The sequence below is a fragment of the Heliconius melpomene genome, chromosome 10 (assembly GCF_056956725.1).
Source record: "Heliconius melpomene rosina isolate 202511_hmr_F chromosome 10, ASM5695672v1, whole genome shotgun sequence".
NCBI classification, from domain to species: domain Eukaryota; kingdom Metazoa; phylum Arthropoda; class Insecta; order Lepidoptera; family Nymphalidae; genus Heliconius; species Heliconius melpomene.
This window is the reverse complement of record NC_140398.1, coordinates 1,402,188-1,416,068: the sequence shown is the minus strand read 5'-3', so window position 1 is coordinate 1,416,068 and position 13,881 is coordinate 1,402,188. Positions and strand designations below refer to the sequence as shown.

Here is a 13,881-nt window from a genome sequence, read left to right as displayed (position 1 = left end):
AGTGACAAAAGGAGTGTTTTAACACTAAGGATTAGATTAGGTTAGCTCTCTGCCTTAAACTGTATAGCTTGAAGCTATAAAAAAGGATTTTTTCATATTAAAAAAATGTCGTTTTCTGAGCTTAGTCGCATATAATTTTTCATTGGTTTCCACAAATGGTTTAGTTTGGGCGAAAATTTAAAACAATAATGAACTCTATCTATATTTTCTTTACATCACAAGCAAATTGAAAAGTGAAACAAAAAAAAATTAAAAAATAACCTCGTTGATACTCAGTCTCACAAAAAAAAGGGATTTTTCCTTAATTACGCCGCCGTCTGAATAAATATAGCTTTAGGCATATTTGCATACACGTGGGGAGATAATAAAAAAATGTAGCGTTCCTTTTACGTTGCGTAATACGTCGTCATCTTAGAATTTACTTTGAAATATATATTTTTTGTATGTTTTTACATTACTTTTGTGTGGTATCTTCTTTTTGACTTTAGATTTTTTAGCTGTGACCTAGTTATATACTTAAAAATAATAAAACTTACCTAAAAGTTAACCAAGATATCTCAAATATGGCACAGGTTAGGGCCTAACTTCATGCGATGATGGTGAATTCAATTATTCTTTTTGAGAAACTACAGTAATAATAATGTTTAGAGTCTTCAATTTTCATCAATATGTTGGGGAAACTGGAAGAAGTTCTAACACAGCTAAGCTGCTACACTAGCTTTTGCGGTAAACAGAAAACGGCGCTAAAGCTAGCGGCGCCAGTTTCTGTTTTCTTCAATTCCAACTTATCGCGGGAAAATATCAAAAGATTAACCAAGCAATAAGCATATTGATAGAAAGACATTGAATTATATCATATATCCTCATCTAAGTGCATAAAAAATGCATAGCGTGTTTAGTGGGAGAACTCAACGCCGCCCTTTGTCGCGTTACCAGTGCGAGAAAATAAAAATATTAAATATTTTATTTCCTCGAGACTCGAACCCAAAACCTATCACATTTACAACAGCACGCTTGTGCTGGCTTCAAGACTTTATTTTAGTTTTGAATTATAGCAAGCGATAAGCCATCATTATTGTATAAGTGTACGTACTACGTACAATTTGATTTAAGTTGCTCGTATTGCCCACGTAACCGACGGTATTGGCAGATCAGTCATCTGTTAAGCTTAATTGATATTTCGCAAATTGAATTCTTAATTGTGTATTAATTACGTAGCTTAATACTTTAATTAAAAAATAGAATCCATGGATGTATTTTCATTTTATTTTTCGTTATAATAGCTTTATTTATAACTGTTATAATATAGTGTTTATATAACAGTTCCTTACTGTACTTTTTTTCTCAATAACATTTTTTATAATTTTTTTATAGAGGCGAAAGCTATGCCTATGCTTTAAATACTACAAGAGTTCTACCAAATTTTTTTTATTTTGTTTAGCATGTTTTGACATCTATTATGAAATCACCTCATTGTCAGTTCGACTATGTTTTTATAATTTCAAAAAAGAAATAAAAATAGGTTCCTTCTCAGCCTTTCTACCGGGGTACACCGTGAAACTATAGGTACGTCTTTACGTAACATGTTGCATAACAATTAAGGATAAAAATTAGAAAGCGGTGCTTAATGTTTGATAATAATTATACGGCCATATATGAGAGCGTGAGATTTTAGATTTCTTTCTACATTATATATTTTAAAAGAAAGAAACAATATAAAAACAATGCATTCGTATTAAAAACTGCTTATTCTTTTCACAGAAATTACTCATAATAAATTAAATTATGTCATATCTTGATGTGTCATACACCACGGTTTATTATTTCTAACTGACCTTACAGAAACGTATTTGCAATCTGCAGCGTAAAGGTGAAAGCTAGCCAAATATTACTAAAAACACTGAGTAAATATTTATCTTAACCGAGAATCGAACCTACCATTAACAAGAGAGACAAATTCCTCTTACATTTAGAAGATTTATATCACATCTACAAGTTCTAAAACGTAAGATTCACGGGTGACTTATTGTTTGTCTTGCTGAAGAGTGCTTAAGTAGTCGACATGATAAATGAAAGTAAGGGCGGTGTTAACTGATCACTTAATATATAGGAAGGTAGCTAGCGCCAGCAGTTGAGTATTTGTCGTTTCATTTGTATTTTAGTGTGTATTTTATATATAATTTTGTATTTTTTTTTCAATTTAACGCTGGCACATAGCAGGGTAGGTAGAGGGAACCTAGTGTTAATGCCCGTATTTATAGATCGCTATCAGGCCTAAAATCGATCTAAAGATGCCGTTTTCAGTCATAGATATCTATATAATTTATGAATGACAACGACGTCTCAAGATCGACTTCACAATTGAGAGCGGTTTATAAATACGACACTCCTTTCGCTATTTTTACAGAATTTTCGAGACATGAGTGGCGGAACTCAACGCCACACTATGTCTTGTTACCAGAGCTAAATAAATTTCCTCGAGTGGGAATCGAATCTACAACTGTCACTTTTACAGTCACATGCTTGTGCTAATGCGACGACAATCTCTTGTATTTATTCTTTTTATTGCAAAAATAATATCATTTGTATTGTAGGTAACTATATAGGTATGTAACAAAACAACAAATATAAAAATGTTATGAGATTCTATATATCTATAAAAATAGTAAGAAACAAAAGCATCAAATATACCGTACGTAGCTATATAGAAAATAGTTACCTGTATTTTCTAGTTTATAAATTGTAATTAGGCACTTATGCTAATCTTATAAATGTATGAATTACACTCAGGTACATAATTTATGTTGCAGCAAATATTTTTTCCAAATAAGTGGAAAATTCCCGTATAAGGAGACGAAATTACGGAAAATATTTTTGTAAGCGTACAGAGATAAAATTCACAATTTCCAACGGCATGACGTAGATGCTAATATACGACGATTCCTATGATAAATTTTTTTAATCGGCTTATGTCTATTGTTTGGTAGAAAGCTTGTGAAATTATCTCTTAAGTTTTTTTGTGTTATCATCTTAAATGGTTTTGGTGCTTAGATTGTTGTTGTTTTATTATACCTGACTAATAGGTACTATTTTTATCATACCTATATCTATTTTGATTAATATATTAAATTAAATCAAAATCTACTATTCAATAATAATATATAAAACTATTAACTATATACAACAAAAAGAATTTATAATAAACTTACGTGTTTATCGATCTGTTACCAAAACGTAGCCGAAAATCAAGACATCTAAAACCACGAACGGCTTATGAAAACTATAATATCAATAAATACTAATAATATTTAATTTACAACACAATATCAATTTAATTGTATGTAACGTAATTCACAATTTAAATATTTATTTTAATAATTATATGTTAGAATAAACTCGAACAACGTCCACACATCAGTAATGGCGTCGCGGTACTGAAATGGCGGGAAATGTGACATGCGCTTTGGGAAATCGATGAGAAAACGGCTTGGCGGCGCGTTCGAAGTTTTGCTCTGTCAGCGGAATTTTTATAAGTTTCATAAGGTTTTACATTACATATCACGGTTGGTTCAAATTTTATTGTCTGTTAATGGGTCGTTATATATTTTAGTAGTGGTAATAAAATGCTTCGTTACTTAGATATCTATTGGTTTTATCATTTATCGTTTCCCGTGTTTGATTGAAATAGACAAATCTAATCTAGTGGTGCGACACTCTGTACTGCACTTTTTATGGAACCGGATACAAACAGATGGAAGTTATAAGTTTGATGTGTGTGTGACCTGTGTATGTGCCTGTATGTCTGTCGTTGGCGTCGCTCCCAAACAGATGAACGGATTTTGTTTAAGTTTTTTTTTCTTCAGCTTTTTCTAGTTGATGAAAAGATTTAAGTTAAAAAGTTTTCTTTATGAAACCGGAAAAGCAAAGTAAAGTAGTAAATAAATAATAAATATCATTATTCCGGCATCTTGGTTATATATATATATTATTATTATTATTATTATATGTAAGTAATCCATTTCCTTACCGATAGTAACTTACATATTTCAGTTTTCAACGTAAAATAAAATGAGGCAAATCATGGATCTTTTTAAAATTTTTGTCTCTGTTGTCTATGTTTCTGTAGCTTTAAGTTCCTAGTTCAAGTTTCCAGGTTTCCAGCAAAGGAAAAGCTAAATTGAAAAAATAATTAAAATATTTTTTATATTTTTTTAGGTTCACGCTGTATGATGTAAGCATAGGAGGGAAAAAACCTGACTGCGAGGAAACGAAATTTTTTAATAACAAATTATGGGACTTTTAACCACTACCATTTCCTTTACGGACCGTGAGAGAACTAAGTAAGGTAAAGTTATAATCTCTCCAGCCAAGAATATAAAATTCTCTTTTTAAGCTGTATCTCGCAATTGTCTACCTAAAACAAAGAATCTAATATGAAGCCGCTCTATTCCTCACACATTGGCCAATTTTAGATATGTTGCTCAATGTATTGAGTGGAGGAACTTACCGGCACGTTTTGTTTTATTGCCACAGTAAGGATAAAAAAATTATATTCCCCGAATGGGAATTGAATCTACAACAATATATTATATTACGTTACGTTTAGCATGTACAATAACGCAATAAAAATTGCTTTCAATATATCTCTTTATATCATATCCTTATAGTAAGACCAATAAAAAAGGTAAATAAAAATAAAACACATACATAAATCATCATTAATTTATTTATTGTTAATACGCATATGGTAGGTACGCACAGCGAACTACGAATCTAATGGAAGATAACGTACATATAGTATAGTCTGCTTTGCATTTGCATTAAAAAGAATATATTTTAAAATTATTATTAATATTTGTTTGTTCATAAATGTGAGAGCACCGATATAGCAACCTAATAAAATATTAGTAATAATATAAAAAGTTCATGTTACAGATAAGCTAGCGAATAAACTATTTTGAATGATTTTTTCGTTACACTTATCTACATTTAGTAACATTAAAATATTTAAAGCATATCATTAGTAAATTATAAATATTTCATTAAAATAAATTATATATTACTTTAACTTAATCAAAATAAATAATAAAAAATTAACATTAGACAAACGCAATGCAGACTATCTAATAATAAATTATTACAATCTATAATGCGATTACAATACATTCTACCAGAGATAATGGCCAAGTTTCATAATTACAAAAAAAAATTGGCACACCAATAAAAAACACTCGGTGGGTAACACCAGGCCATTACAACCGGATATAATACATATATAATATTTAATCTGTAATTCATAATGAATACAGAACATCAACTGTCAAATCGGACTCGCAATGCAACTGTCAAAACAAATTGACTTATTTATGATCTGTATTGTAAACGCACACAAAATTAACGTCTTACAATAGGTACGCTATTACATACAAAATACCAACAGATTTACGTTCTACATAACTAATTAATTAATATCTCAATCAAATAAATTAAGTGACTAATAAAACATTTAGTTAGGGGTCATATATAAATTACGTCACACTATTTTCATTGCTTTTTTTTCTTTCCCCCGTCGTTGTCACATGTGGTCACATTTGTGAGTCCTTTCCCACCCAATTTGTATGATGTTATTGTATATTTTGCTATTGTTTCAACTTCACACTGCATCCCTAGCATGTTAGGTAAACGGAACCTATTGTGTTATTTTCAAGACACTACATGTTAAATGGTGGAACTCAACGCCGCGCTGTTTTGTTATCAGAGCGAAGAAATGAACATACTTCAAAATTCTAAGTGGCAATCAAATCCCCAATCGTCGCGTTTTTAGTCAGACTATATAACGTAACGGCGTATCAGCCATTTTTCGATTTTTATATCTAGAACTATCAAGTTAAAACGGAAATTCCGAAATTAAGTTTATATGTTATATTTCGATATCACGAAATATAGAAATTGTTTTTTACCCAAAAAAGTGCCCTTAAAGTAAGACGTAATCTATAAATGACCCCTTATCTATTCAATCTAACAAGTAAAGTTGTTTACAATGTCTCTGCATAACAACTTTATAAAGTAACATTACTTTATTTTAGATTAAGGTTATTTATAATATATGGTACAGGCTAAGTGGCACAGAACATACATTGCATATAGACACAGATAATAAATATGAGCGTGCCTATAATATAATGAGATGGGGAAATTGAGGCCATAAGCTCCAAATAGTGGTATTAAATAATATAATATAATATAATTATTCATTAAAAATAAGAGTTTCACGGATTTTACCGCATATAATAGGGTAGGCAGCGGGAACCATAAAATGTTAAAATCAGAAACATTACGTTCCCCAACCCCTTTTACATTTTCGCATTGAGACAGACATTGCTTTTTGAATGAAAAAACTGTAGTTGCCAAATGAAAATAATTTAAATAAAATCATACCACCGAGTGAGGTTGAATTCACAGCTAACATGCAGTCAAGACGCTGTCTACTACGGCACCACCGATTTAGTGTAAATATGTAAATTATCATTAAAGATATACTTGTTAATGTTAAAAGGAATTTTAACATCCGTAAAATCTGTGTGCACTTTTTAAAAACCAGTACTAATCATATTTTGAAAAAAATAATTTATTGTTTTTTTTTATATTAGTACAATAGAATAACCCCAACACAAATTAACAGACACGCTCATGAACTAATAGTCATATTAAAGGATAGCTTCTTATGTATCAATAAAATATAAGAACATTTAATATATTAAAATATAAAAAAGTAATATAAGATACATATATTCTCAAAGTTTATATTATATACAAAATTATTTAAATAATTAAATTAACTTCAAATGTAGACGTCACTATCATTCACTTCTTATATCAATTATTGGCGTATCAATGCATTTCTATTTATAATACATGTTCTGCGATAATACAATAAGTTTTGTATAAGAAAACTTTTCAACAAACTGCCGAAACTACGTGAAATTTTAATTTTTGTTTTTCTGTAGAAATCGAACAACAACACTATTAAAAACACACAACAGTAAATAAAAGTACCCTGTTAAGAAGACATTGTATATTTTAAAAATTGTGTCCTCAGCCTTTTTGTATGATATCATTTTGTTTCCATTTTTAAATGCCACAGATAATAATCTAATTAATTAATAATCATTTGAAAAAATATATTAAAAAATAAATATATTAATAATATTGCACTAGTTTACGAGAATTGGTTTATAACTAGAAAATAATAATAAATCAAAATTGCTATTACTATCTGTGGAATTTTTACTAAATTGCTAAGGGGTCTATGCAATACAGGGTTTCGATAAAATAATAATAATTTAAAAAAAAACTAAATACATTCGAGAAAAAAATATGTCTAGTAACCAGGAATTCATAGACGGACAGAGTGATGATTAGTTATTCTTAAGACTAGGGAATAATTTATACAGTTAAGAATCACTAACTTCACTAAAATATTTCGAGTGGAAAATTTGTAATATATGCACATCTATCCTAAATATATTTATATACTATATTATATGAAAATTGAAATACTAAATACTTTTATACTATGTGGTGCATTTATGTTATATTAAAGTCGTTTAATCGCAAAGTATCGTACATTTTGAATCAACGTTTCAGATAAAATCCATATTTAATAATCATATAAAGGAATATTTATTAAAATCGATTTTATTTTTTATGAATAGAAGCATAAAAACACCACATTTGTAATAATGTAAACAGAAATAATATCAATAAAATTAACATGTAGAAATGCAATACAGATCGAGTTTCAAGGAATCATAGTGTTACAGTTATAAACACTTATATTTACTTAATAATCTTAACTATCTTTCCCAAAAAGTTCAATCCAAATACAATTGAAATAGTAAAATTCAACATTCTCTTATTAAATAGTAAACAAGTAACGCCTAATCAAAGTAACAATAATATTATTAAAAAATCATATGACTAAATATTACTAATAATATCATAATTGAAAATGTTATATCGCATTATTATATTTATTTATATTAGGAAGGATTATTTAAGAGATTTATAAATTTTATAATCTATCTACTTACACAATTGAAACTTATTGGATTAGAGCTCGATAATCGATTTCAAAATCGATATATGAATGAGTATTAGATATCGATATCATTAAGGTGTTTTTTTAAATAAATCAAATAATTTACTTTGATTTGACGTTACTATGACTTATGTATACATACATATATAAATAACCCTACACATAAACACTCTTAAGACCGAGCGAAAAACATTTGAAACGAATTATACTACGTGCAAACAGTAGTAGGTATATAACTATAACTTTTTTTTATAAATTTTTGGCATATATTTACACAGGTGGGCATAAAAACTTAAGCTATATAGCCACCAAGTAAAATTATATATAGCAAACTCGGGAACTTTGTATGTATGTATATTGAAAATAGTATGTAACAGAGTGTTTCATGACACTTTGTATGGCAAAATGCAAAACTACTATAGTTAGTGCACGTCTATATTATCAACAAATAGAACTATGAACATATTATTATAAAGTATTTTTCGTTACACTCAGAGATGTTAATTAGCATTTAACTGACATTAAATCTCCCTAAATGTATGTTATACAATTTTAATGTTAGTTAAACCATAATTGATTTCTATCAGTGATTAACAATTTCTTAATAGCTACCTAATAAGCCAATTGGGTAACAATAACGAAACCTATAAAGTATATAAAACAAATAGTATAATGGCCACTTTATACAAAGGAACGAATAAAAAAACGGTGGGCCATACAATTATCTATATAATTTATTTATAGACAAATTCGAGACTTGAGAGAAACTATTTTTTTATTAGTTGTAATATTTAGAGCGACCTCATATTTTTTTTCACAAATCGGAAAAAAATAATCAAAAAGAAGCCTAGCTGAATTGATCAAATTGTCAATCAATTGAATTTCAATCAACATATAATTTGGTTAGATATAAAAAGATATTGACACTTAAAATATATATGCATATATTTTCTCTTTTTATGAAAATTATTAACACACTATTAGTTTCTTGTAAAACAATAAATTTAATAATTGACAAAATGATCATCAATTTTTTAATTAAATTTGATTAAATTAATCGAGATATAATATTAAATCGATTGCACTGAATTAAGCAATTTAACGAAAGAGTCGATAAAGTTAAACTGTTATTTTCATTTTAAGATAATAATAGATAAAAATATACATATGAATATAATTAATAATATTGTAATATATAGAAATATTTTAAACTGCTAGCGTTGCGGAATATCGATATTTCATTATTGTGATATCAAATATCGATTATTTGTATTGAAATATTTAAAAAAATAATTCATTCTTATGTTTCTCTTTGTGCATTGTAACAATTATATTGAATAAAACTACTTTAAAGAATTCTATCGCGTTTAATTTAAATTAGAATCTTATCAATCAATCAATGTGTTAATGATTCATTCATTTCAATTAATTGATAATTAATTGAAATAATATAAGAAGTGTGTACTCACTTAGTGATTTCATCTATATAATTTCATCACAATTGATATTTATGTTACAATCGATATTAATTATACTGGAGTACATATTAACTTTAAAAAAATCGATAATTATCAAAGTCAAACCAAGAAAATCGATATTTTCAACACAACATAATCGATATTTTGCAACATTACCTAGTTGTTTTCGGTTAGTGTCGCTCGCGAAGCAGCAGAGGTAAACGCCGCTCTCATGTTTGCAGCGCTGTGTTTATCTCACGATGAATGTTCGACTGTTTGGGGGGAAAAATGCTTTAATATCAGTTTTATTTTGCATGTTTTGATTTTATTAATTTTAATTCAATCGAACGTGGGCAACGGAGTGCCCTAATACTAGATTTCCAGTTTCCTCTGCATACCCTGCTATGCATATGCGGGATACTGCGTGGAGCTAAAAAAATAACATACCAATTCATCAATCTGCCGCGACAGTTGGTCGTTCAGCGCTTGTATGACCTGTCTCTGTCCGTCCTGCGCCGCGAGCGCTAGCTCTAACTGACTTTGAGCTAGTTTTGCTTCTGCGTCCTAGAAATAAACAACTTTATTAGTAATTACAAGCAAACCAAACCGCGGCCTTCATTTGCTTAAACTTACTGTTATAGCTCAAAATATATTTTCCATGCTGTGCCGCAACGCCACGATGGCCTTCAACAATAATCTTTTAAACCATAATTTTCACGCAGGGGTTAGTTTCGTTTGAATCTCCTCAAATATCCCGAAAGTCAGGTAAAAGGTGGGGACTAAAGTGCCTTAACACTAGGTTATCTCTGCATTGTGCTGCATGAGGGATGCAGCATGAAATGATTTTTTTTTAAAAATAAAACAAAATTCAACAATCGTTGTACCTGTTCACTTTTCTTAGACTTGGTGATCTGAGCGAGTTCTTCATTCTTCTGGGCCAATTCGGCTTCAAGTTGCGCAACGCGCTGTCGAAGTTGCTCTACTTCGTTCGCATCGCCGCCTGAAAATGTGAGTTATTTATATTTAATTTTTGGAGAAATAATAAACGAGATAAAGATATTAAATGACTAAATTATTTTCGTTTCCCCGCACTAAACGATTTGGTGACAAAGGTATCAAATTCTTACACAATAGTATATACATTTTATTGGTTTAACGGTGTATCCTGCATATAACAGGGTAGGCAATGGATACCTGGGAATCTTGTGTTAAGATAATCCGTTCCCATTAAGGCTCTTACGTTCCCTCTTTTCGCCGAATTCTGGAAACATTATGTGTTGAGTGGTGAAACACGCAATGTTTCCAGAACTTTGCCTAGTTACTAGACTGAGTAAATGAAAGTATTAAGTGTTTCATTTCTTCGAACCCAGAACCTATCGCCACAAATAGGCTGTATAAACATACTTAATAAAACAATAATATACCTTCTTGTTACATTACAACAATTGTAATGATCTTATAAGTTTCTAGTAAAGTTATAAAACTAAACTCCCTGGGCATATATAAGTTCTTGCTGAAGATTAATGTCTTATGACTTAAAGTCAAATAAGAAATAAATAGCTGATGAAATGTTATTATTGCTTGTATATTATGCCAACAAGCGTTTATATATAGGCTAAGTTAGTAGAAAAATCTGGTAGCTTGCTTTTCGTTATGTCATTTAAGCTGACATTACATACCTAAGAAAACACTATAAAACATGTTATGCAATTTTAGATACTTACTTTAAATTTTATTGAAAAGAAACGAACAAATTATCTAATTTCATGAAAATAAGAAAATTGTAAAATAAGAGTCTATTCTACCTTTCCCCGTAGCGTAGTGTCTAGCGCGCGCCACCTCTTCCCTGTACTGGTGCAGCTGTCGCTTCCACTCGTCCACATTGGCGGTGCTCTCCTGCAGGGCGGCCGTGAGCCGTAGATTATTGCTCTTAAGGGTGGCCAGCTCGACTTCCCATTTCTTCGCGTTTGCCGAGCTGTGGATAGATAGTCCTTAATTTTATAATTTATATACTTTTTTTTCAGTTTCACGCTGTATCCCGCATACGACATATAGCAGGGTAGGCAGAGGCTACCTTGGTACCAGAGCGAAGAAATGAAAATATTAAAAAGTAATAATCCATTCATCCGATTGTGAATCAAACCAGTATCAGATACTGACCTACTACGCCAGAATAACAAATTAAAGCTAACTAAGTGAATAGGTACAAATCTAAAGTATCTTCACTGAACATAATTGTAATTTAAATTTTAAGTTAATCCAGTCCAGTTTAAAACTCGTGACACACTTGCGACTGTAAACATGACGGATTGTTGATTCAATTCACACTCAAGGAAACGAAATATCTAATATTATTTCTTCGCTCACGTAACGACGCAAAGCACGGCGTTGAGTTCCGCCACTCATCACGCCATGCCTCCAGAATTCAGGGGAAAGTGGGGACCGAAAGTATGTTAGTGGGAACGAAGTGTTTTAACACTAAGTTGAATGGATCCTCTTACTGCGTGAGACTAAAAAAATTTACAATACCTTACAAAAAATAGGCAAGTAATAATTACTTGCGCTGCAATAACAAGTGAATCGGACGTCATATGTGAAGATATCTAAAACACTTTCGATCGTAAACTGAGAAATTTATTATTGCACAACGAGCTGATTCTCGAGATCCGTTTTGAAAAACTCTATACTACTTTATATACTCGTACATTTAATAGTCATTAAATAAATAAGTTGTTGAATTAAATTTGAAGTTAGTGAAAACAGCCGACTGACCATTTTCTCGCTTCATTACTAATCCTCCCCTGAGTATGGTATATACTCTGTATTAACCACCATTATTTTTATATCAGTAATTATGGTGTGCTTTTATTAATTTAAGCTATGTATTATGGTGTGAAATAAAGAGTTTATTATTATCATTATTATTATTATTTATTAGATGGAGCTAAAGAAAATGGTATTTAACCTTTTTCTTTCTTCTCCACGCTGTATCCTGCAAATAACAGGCCAGCTTAAAAAAGTGTATCTCTTATTACTTATAGTGTTATGATAACAAATAGGATTAGAAGGATAGGAAGATTTTATAAATAAATAAATTAAGAAATAATCAAAAATAAATGCAATAATTCCCACTTAAGTAACAAAACAATTGATATGTCGCAACGATATTATGAAAACGGGTTACATAAAAATTCCAATTGGCCAAAACCACAACGTTCACATCAAAATTACTTTAATATCAAGTAATAATAAGACTAAAATTCGTTTGTAAATAAAAATCAAAGCGAACCGATACGGTGTGACGCATCTGCGTGTTCATCTCGAATCATTCGCGCTAGTTGCTCTACTTGCTGCGTATAGGTACAACTTTTGTATGCGATTTAAATAGTTTATTACGTAAAATCGTAAAAAACTAATAAAAGTCAAATATATCAAAGTTAAACTCAATTAGAAAATAAAATATAGTATTGAAATTAATGTTATTTAAAGTGATTTATTTTCTCTTTTTCATATGGATTATAGTAATAAATGAAATTGTTATAGTCCTAATTGTAAATATTCGAATAAACACTATCTGTAGAAGTATTATGAACTTTTTTTGATCGTTATCATTAAGAAAGCCCACGAGCTTATTTTATAATATAACAAATATGTCAAAAAAATTGCACCGCGTTGTATTAGTATAATAAAAGGCTATTTAGCTTTTAGGTTCACGCTGTATCACGCACTTTGAGGCAGAGGGAACCTGTAAACCTGTAGACCCCCTGTTCCCATTAAGACACTTGTGTTTCCCATTCAAATTCGCCAAATTCTAGAGGCATTGTGTGTTGAGTGGCAGATCTAAACGCCGCGCTTTACTCGGGGATACCAGAGCAAGGAAACGAAATATTTAATATATCATAATATACAATTAAATATTTCATACCCTAGAATGGGAATCGAACTTACAACCTGTCGTGTTTACAGTTGCACGCTTGTGCCCTCGCGCCACGACTGGCCTGGCTAAGACTTATAAACACAACAATTTTCTCATTAGACTGTACAATATAAAATTATAGCATTGTTCTTACATGGCTACACACGTGTTTATAACAGCACTCACTGGCCAAGCGTTACGATCGCAGTAGATTTTCCGGATATTTTAGTAATAGGCGTGAAGATTTTGCGATTTCCAATGCTCTGAACATTCAGATCAGTTAGAATATTACGTATGGGCCTAGGTAATATTAAAAGTCTGTATAAAATGTTATTTAAAATTAATAAAAATGTTCTTATTTTTAATAAAATACTAGGTTGAGTCATATACATAAAATTGTCACATCT

At 30.2% G+C, this 13,881-nt stretch overlaps 2 protein-coding genes across 3 annotated transcripts in view; both read right to left on the bottom strand.

Moving 5' to 3' along the window:
• The window catches only part of LOC146535099 (multiple PDZ domain protein-like), a 127,195-nt gene extending 123,772 nt beyond the window's left edge, over window positions 1-3,423 (bottom strand). The window contains exon 1 of the mRNA XM_085191767.1: window positions 3,210-3,423. The gene's annotated coding sequence lies outside the window, so the exon portion shown is untranslated. The remainder of the gene's footprint in view (window positions 1-3,209) is intronic.
• A 1,285-nt stretch (window positions 3,424-4,708) lies between these two features.
• The window catches only part of homer (protein), a 37,935-nt gene continuing 28,762 nt past the window's right edge, over window positions 4,709-13,881 (bottom strand). For both annotated transcript variants that reach the window (XM_085190964.1, XM_085190963.1), the window contains exons 7-10: window positions 11,364-11,533; window positions 10,443-10,558; window positions 10,006-10,122; window positions 4,709-9,830 (exon numbers count right to left, since the gene is read on the bottom strand). In XM_085190964.1, the coding sequence (XP_085047090.1) occupies window positions 9,789-9,830; window positions 10,006-10,122; window positions 10,443-10,558; window positions 11,364-11,533 (445 nt within the window). In that variant the 3' untranslated portion in view covers window positions 4,709-9,788. The remainder of the gene's footprint in view (window positions 9,831-10,005; window positions 10,123-10,442; window positions 10,559-11,363; window positions 11,534-13,881) is intronic.